Raw genomic sequence first — 7582 nt, 5'->3', positions numbered from 1 at the left:
AAACTTATACTGGTAGTGTACCATCCACACGATGCCATTAAACATATTGGGAGCGTGTTGCGGCTGCACGATTGAGGCTCAGATGGAGACTGATGAGATACAGGCTCTGGCTAAGGTTGATATCCAGGCAATTGGTAAGTGGCCTACTAGCCGCGTGTTGCGCCCGCACGTGACAAATAACCCATACCAGTGGCGAGGTACCACTAGCGGGTCCGCACACACGACTGGTAACCAAAATCAGCATGCAAGCGGTAGGCAATTTTGTACTGGTGGGTGCCTATTTTTCCTTGGAAGTAATCAAAAGAAGGGATGGAGGGTTTTAAATAGGGATAAGCAACTTATAGCATACAAACATCGAAATGATTTGGAAATTAGCCCAGGAGTAAATAGAAAAAGTGCAACGAGTTGATGTTTCGAACAAAAAGAAGGGTCATGTTGGCTGCGAGAGATTAGATTTGGACCTCTCGAGGATAACAACAATCCCACTAAATGAAAGGAGGAGGATTCGATCCTGCGCATAGGTCTGGGTGTTAGTTCTAAACATTACAATGCATGTATAAGTGGGGTGAGCTGAAACGCCACACTAGGAGTCTGAAGCCGTCGGGGAAGGAAACAAAATCCAGAGATTAAAGTTCTGCCTCGCTATGCTCAATGAGAACTCCTTGGCATCTCTCCGACCAACATTCGGAGATATGGACCAGCGGGTCCACATAGATGAGAAATGGTTCATTATGACTAGGGAGAGGAACACATACTACCTGTAGCCCGAAGAACCTAAACACATGGGCACCTTCAAGAACAAAAAAACGTATCGGAAAAGTGATTTTCTTAACTGCGGTTGCCAGTCCAAGGTACGGTGAAGGTGGCGTAGTCACATTTGATGGAAAGATTGGCACTTGGGCCTTTGTTAAGGGAACTACAGCTGCTAAACATTACTTATACAAAACATTTTTACTTCTTACACTCTTAGTCTAAAAAATACAACACTTATTTGAACAAAACATTTTTTACTTCTTACTATATTAATGTGCCCCGTTATTTTTACATATACATCTTTATAACATAAAATACTAATTATTATTGATTCACAGTATTTTGAAAATCAAATACTCTTTTAGTGCCACTAAAGCAATATCTGTGTTCTAATTGAAATTATATTTATTAATTGCAAATATAGTAAATATGAATTCTACTCATCATGCTGGGGGTGTAGATAGTTTGTGAAACTTAATTCATTTTGTTTAAATGTAGCAAAATCATAAAGGATGGATAATAATAACATTACTATCTAATATTAATTAATGCCAATTAGATGTACTATAGTATTTTTTTTATAAATGTTTGGATCCGTTTTCACCACCTCTAAATATCATAGTAGATGGTTCCAATATGTCTCTAACAAATATTTGATAAGAATTGGCCGTTGACACGTACATTTGGCAGCCTTCCTTCACACATGCATGTGAAGAAATGTTTCAGAATCAAGAGACCACAAGTTGCACTCCATGAAGATGTGCATACAACACTCAAAATAAAGAATAAAAAATATGCACATATATTGGGAGCTAGGAAGCTAACCATGGGCCATGGCAATGCATGCCCCACCACCCCCATCATTCCTTATACCAACTCTCACAGATGGTTACGGAAGTAGGTGGCAAACCCTAAGTATAGTATTTTTGAGAGATGAGAGAGGATTTCTAGGTGATAGATAGGATCCTATTTAGTCCATTGTCCAAGTTTCATTATTTTCTAAGAAAGTTGGTATTGTAAATAATTTGGAGAAAAGTTCATTTATCATAAACATGGATTATGTTTTATTTTAGTTATTTTCCAAAGTATTTGATGGATTTGGGTTGTGGATGTGATCACACTGTGTGTTAGATGTGCCTTGGCAACAATGCCACATTTTTATTTGAAAGAAAACTTTTTAAAACATAGGGTAACATGTTTATGTAGTTGAAGATAGTAGAATAAAAGGATTTGATGAAATAGTCAAAGATTTTTTTTGAAGTGAAATGAGTTTACATATCATATAGATTGCATTTCTAGGGCTTATAGAAAACATACTTTGAAAAACAAACCATCTACTAGCGTGGATATGTTTTTTAGGGTTTTGTGAAGAATAAGAAAATAAAGAAATAGGGTTGAGAAATACTTTTGTACTTACACACATGGATGGGGTGTTTCGATCACCGTCAGTTTTGCTTTGAGATTTGGATAAACTAAGGAGAGAGTAAGGAATCTTTCCATCTACCAAGACGAGCGGGTATCTCGAGAAACAAATCGACGGTCCAGAACACATCCCAAACCTATGAGTTCACAGTGATGCATGGTAGATTATGTATGGATGATTTTATTTACTAACCATAGTTTGAATTTTTATTCATGCAAGCTACACAAGTTGCGTTCAACCAAACATGAGTTCAAAAGAATTTTAAATTCACTCAAAAGTTTAAGTGATTGATCATGAATTCATTTTTTATTTATATACATCCTATTTTACAAAAGTTGGACAGTTACGTAGTGGCCAACTATGCATTGGTGTTGATCAATCCTGAAATTGCTAACCCTTGAGACATTACCTTTAAAAATAAAGTAAAAAACACTTATTTATACAAAACATTTAAACTTCTCATTATATTACTAAAACGTAACCAGTTATCAATTTGTCATCACCTATACATCTTTATAGCTTAAAATATTTATTACTATTTTTTCATTCTATTTAGCAGACCACATACTATTAGTACCACTAATACAATTTCAATGTTATAAAATTGAAATTATTTTCATTAATTACAAATACAGTAAATTTAAACTCTATTGATCATGCTTTCTCTTAAGTTCAGTTTGTGATAGGTGGCGAAACTGAATTCATTCCGTCTAAATCTCGGAAAGCATAAAGATGAAAAACAACCACATTAATATCTAAAATTAATTAATGATAGTTAGATGTACTATAGTTTCTCTATAAATTTTTGGATCCATTTTCTCAGCACCTCTAAATATCTTAATAGATGGGTTCCGACACGTCGCTAACAAATATGTGAAAAACATTGTCAAAATTGACGCGTTCATTTGGCGGCCTTCCTTGGCATATATGAACAAATGTTTCTGATTGAAAGAGCCCGCAAATTGCACGCCACGAAGAGATGTATGTATAACATTCGAAAGAAAGAAGAAAGTAAGAATGTGTGCATATAATGGGAGCTCGCAAGCTAACCATTGGCCATGGCTATGCATGCCCCACCACACTCTTGTCATTCCATATACCAACTCTCACGTAACAACCAGCGAGCGAATCAAGCAAGGGCTGCTAGCTAGTCATGGATATGGAGGTAGCTTCCAAGCATAAGTTTTCCATTCCCATGTTCTTGCTTCCGCATGCATCCAGTCTAGTTGTGTACCCGCTCCTCCCGTCCACGTCCAGTCAAAGGCTGTTGGCTGTAATCCATGATCACTTGTACCTCGGACAGACAATGTACGCACAACTAGATGGCTAATTGCTAATGTTTGTCGGTAATGATGATTGTTAAGCATTCAGGACTCCCCCTTGTATGTTTGGCGATAATTAGTCGCAATTACTACTTACTAGTAGTTGCTAATTTTGCCCGTAACTTTGTGTTTGGTAACGGCCAGGTCCCTTGGCTACTCATAGGGCCGCGCCCTGTATTCTTGTACCAATCCCATGTTAGTTCGAGAAACATTAGCAATTTGCCATCTGGCACTTCTATATATACCGTTGCCGTGCTTCGACGTACCGGAACAGCAAGATCGCGCGTCCTCCTTGCTACGCACCTTCGATCGCTTCTTGCTGATCTACCTTGGTTCTCGATCGGCGGCCGTGTCGTGCACCTCCTGGCATGGCGTCCGCCGGTGATGATGTCGACAGCGGCGGAGGCTTCTGCGACGACACCGACTTCATGGTGCTGCGGCCGGACAAGGGCGGGTTGCGCGACCTCGTCCACCTTCTGTGGTCGCCCAAAGTCGCGGAGAACGCCGCCGTGGACTGCCCCACCGGCACGGAGATCGCCGAGGCGCGGCGGCGGTGGGCCGTCTTCGTGTCGCTGGTGGCGCAGATGCTGCTGCTGTGGGCCAAGAGGCCGGTGGCGCTGCTGGGGCGGGCGGCGGAGTACTGGATGAACCTCCTCAACGAGAACGGCGGCAGCGTCTTCATGCTCGTCGCCAACGCTCTGCACGGTACGTACATGTTCTACTTCTACATCGTCGCATCATGGATGTAGGCATATGTTATCGGGTAATAATCGTGTTGTTCTTCATAAACGTACCGATCGTCCTGTGAAAGGACTCGGAAATGTTTTCTTCACCTCACTGATTGCATTTATGATGTTTCGCTTTCAACTATACACGATCTGATCCACTAAATTTGTTCTGAAAACTTGACATGAACATTCCCTCGCGCAGCCGTATATTGCAAACTTGCAGCAATGCAGTTAACTTGGCTAGATATATACCTACCTTAGCATCGTTGATGCTACTGAAAGTTACTTGATGCAAATTAAGAAAATGCGTGTCTCAATGCTAGTACAAAAACTACTAGTCTATGTTTGTAGATTTATTCATAGAAATTTTGGTGTTGTGTTAAAAATGTGCAGGTAAAAGATTCCAACGAATGCACTCTGTCAATGTCTTGGGTGCCGCTGATTATTCGAGGAAACCAAGAACACATACTTTTAGGTCCAGACTTGTGTTTGAGAGTTCCCAATCTAAGCATAACTTTGAAGTTGGTTTTGAAAAACTCATAAAAATCCATTTTATATGCTTAACAGTTAACACTAAATACTGAATAGTAAGATTCTGTTGCGACAATCCAACTTAGTACTATTCATCGGTTGCTTCTTGACGAGGACAATCGACAATCCAATTACTATTCTGAATGTTGTCGACCGATTGCTTCCTGACTAGGACAACCGCTCATTAATTCAGTAGTTCTGCGAGTCATAATCTCCCCACTCTATCCATTGTCACACAGTCAGTTGCTTGTGATAAAATGAGAAGCAAACTACAGTTTTGGCACTACCCTGAATTCCAAAAATGGAGAATGTGATAATGCTAATACCTACTCTTGCTGCAGGGAAGGTGAAAATGCCTGACAGAGAATCCCTGAACTACCGTTCCTGCATTGGACTGCTCGACACGAGGATCGAACTCGACAAGAAGATCAAACCCGGGGATAGTAACTATCACGCCGCTCTGTCGATCATGGCCGCAAAAATGTCCTACGAGAACGAGCTCGTCATCAGCAGAGTTGTAAAGAACCACTGGCACATGGAATTCCTGGGGTTCTACAACTGCTGGAACGGTAAGAACAGTCTTTCAGTAGCATGCCGATGTGTGCATGGCCTGTCCAACATCATTCGCGCTTGATTAATGAACGTGTCGCGCTCCGGTGGATTCAGAGTTCGAAGGGGACTACACGACGCAGGCGTTCGTGCTGGCGGACGCGCCGGCGCCGGACGCGACTCTGGCCGTGGTGGCCTTCTGCGGCACGAAGCCGTTCGACACGGAGCAGTGGTGCACGGACGTGGACTTCTCCTGGTACGAGGTCCCGGGGGCCGCCGGTTGCCGCGTCCACGGCGGCTTCATGAAGGCGCTCGGCCTGCAGAAACACGGCGGCGGGTGGCCGAAGGAGATCCACGACCCCACCGGCGCCCGCGATAACAGACCATTCGCCTACTACGCCATCCGCGAGAAGCTCAAGACGTTCCTGCACGACAATCCCGGGACCAAGTTCGCGGTGACCGGACACAGCCTAGGCGGCGCGCTGGCCGTGCTGTTCCCAACGGTGCTGGCGCTGCACGGCGAGGAGGCCGTGCTGGGCAGGCTGCAGGGAGTGTACACGTTCGGGCAGCCCCGCGTCGGGGATGCGAGGCTGGGGACGTTCATGCAGCCGCACCTGGAGAACCCCAGCAGGTACTTCAGGTTCGTCTACTGCAACGACATCGTGCCCAGGGTGCCCTACGACGACTCCACGTTGCTGTTCAAGCATTTTGGGACATGCCTCTACTTCGACAGCTTCTACAGAGGGAAGGTCCGTCTACTCACCATCTTCTCTACAAAAAAATACTACCAAAAGTCGTTTTTGCAAATGGATTTTCAAAGAGAAACCGAAAGTTGCTCCAAATAGACAGAATAGTCCATTCATGTGACGCAGTAACAAGACCAACCTTTCAAGGCATGCAAAGCATGGCTTGCAAGCAAGAGTTTCATTGCACTTTTGTGGAGAAGACCACCGACCCACATGCTTCCTCTAGATCGAGCCCACTGACACTGTAACTGATGGGCGCTTTTGTGGTGCTTGATTAATTCAGGTGACGGGAGAGGAGCCGAACAAAAACTACTTCTCGTTGATGATGGTGGTGCCCAAGTTGGTGAATGCGGTGTGGGAGCTCATCCGTAGCTTCCTCATAGGCTATGCCGAGGGGCCGGAGTACACCGAGGGGTGGCTGATGCGGCTCGCCAGGGTCGTCGCGCTAGTGCTGCCTGGGCTGCCACCGCACGCGCCGCAGGACTACGTGAACACCACCAGGCTCGGAGCGGCCTCACTCAAGCCACTGAGATAGCTCACTGTTGTTACTTCCAAAATTGAAGGGATTCACGAACAGAACAGGGATGTACTAAAAGGTTTAGAAAATATACATAGAATTGGTGATTCAGATTAAAGATCTAGAAAATACATAGCAAAATGAGAACTGAGCTCTAGCTCAGTGGCAAGGCAAGCGAGTGCGCAGCCAGCCCACCCGGGTTCGATTGCCCCATGCGCAGTAATTTCGCTGCAGGAGCGAATAAAACCGGGAAAGTCTCATCCTACCTAACAACGTATAGCCAAGGGAGGGATCATTCCCCCGTTGGTCAACGTTTTTAAAGATCTAGAAAATACATAGAAAAGGTCTAGAAAAGACGTAAGGTTGGTGATTTCAGGTCAAAAAAAGGTTGGTGATTCAGATTAAAGATAATGTATGCATCCCTTCGTAGGTGGAAACATACAAAATTTAATCACGAGATGAAACTCATCCTACTAGGCACTCTTTTTTATTGTCGCATTTCACTGCTTAAAAATAGTGTGGAAAAGTGGTTACTCACCATACCTACATACTTTGGAAAGAGATTCCTTAAGGATATGAAACACAACACATCATCATCCATTTTGGTTGTTCATTATTTATTGTAGTCGATCATATTTTAATTGTGCAATAAAAAAATCAAGTTTGTTGGAATGTGTTAGTCATCTACCTTTTACCCTAGGACGGTATTTTAAATATACCATGTTTGAGACACCATGTCTTGACGGGGTGCCATAAATTACCGTTAAATTTTATGTTAAATGCAGGTTAAGTTTCTCATGGGCGAGTCTGCGGAAGATGGATGTTGCTTTTTGTTTGATCAAGTTCTTGCATGTGATTTTTTAAAATGTTACTTGAATTGTTTTCAAAAATGTAAATAGTGGATATTTCAAAAAACTAACTTTATGTACTTCAAAAGTTTCTAAAATAACCAGCTAGACCTAGGAAACAAGTGGGAGAAAATTTGAACAAGCATAACACTATAAACCATGTAG

General features: G+C 42.9%; 1 protein-coding gene across 1 annotated transcript; it reads left to right on the top strand.

The window, feature by feature from the left end:
• The first annotated feature begins 3707 nt into the window (after positions 1-3707).
• Positions 3708-6892, top strand: LOC127305943 (triacylglycerol lipase OBL1-like). The gene is made up of 4 exons (XM_051336538.2): positions 3708-4203; positions 5099-5326; positions 5424-6055; positions 6336-6892. Exons 1-4 carry the CDS (start codon positions 3867-3869, stop codon positions 6585-6587), a joined length of 1449 nt encoding a protein of 482 aa, XP_051192498.1. The 5' UTR covers positions 3708-3866; the 3' UTR covers positions 6588-6892.
• Positions 6893-7582: the final 690 nt, after the last annotated feature.

This window comes from Lolium perenne, chromosome 6, assembly GCF_019359855.2.
Source record: "Lolium perenne isolate Kyuss_39 chromosome 6, Kyuss_2.0, whole genome shotgun sequence".
Lineage (NCBI taxonomy): Eukaryota > Viridiplantae > Streptophyta > Magnoliopsida > Poales > Poaceae > Lolium > Lolium perenne.
Note: the sequence above shows the minus strand (reverse complement) of the source record. Positions and strands in the feature narration are given on the sequence as shown.

What these genes read in the sequence shown, in the direction of transcription:
- LOC127305943 (XM_051336538.2), top strand. Translation starts at nt 3,867, where the DNA reads ATGGCGTCCGCCGGTGATGATGTCGACAGCGGCGGAGGCTTCTGCGAC. An exon ending in GTTCTACAACTGCTGGAACG is followed by an intron (nt 5,327 to 5,423) that starts GTAAGAACAGTC and finishes CGGTGGATTCAG; the next exon opens with AGTTCGAAGGGGACTACACG. An exon ending in ACAGCTTCTACAGAGGGAAG is followed by an intron (nt 6,056 to 6,335) that starts GTCCGTCTACTC and finishes TGATTAATTCAG; the next exon opens with GTGACGGGAGAGGAGCCGAA.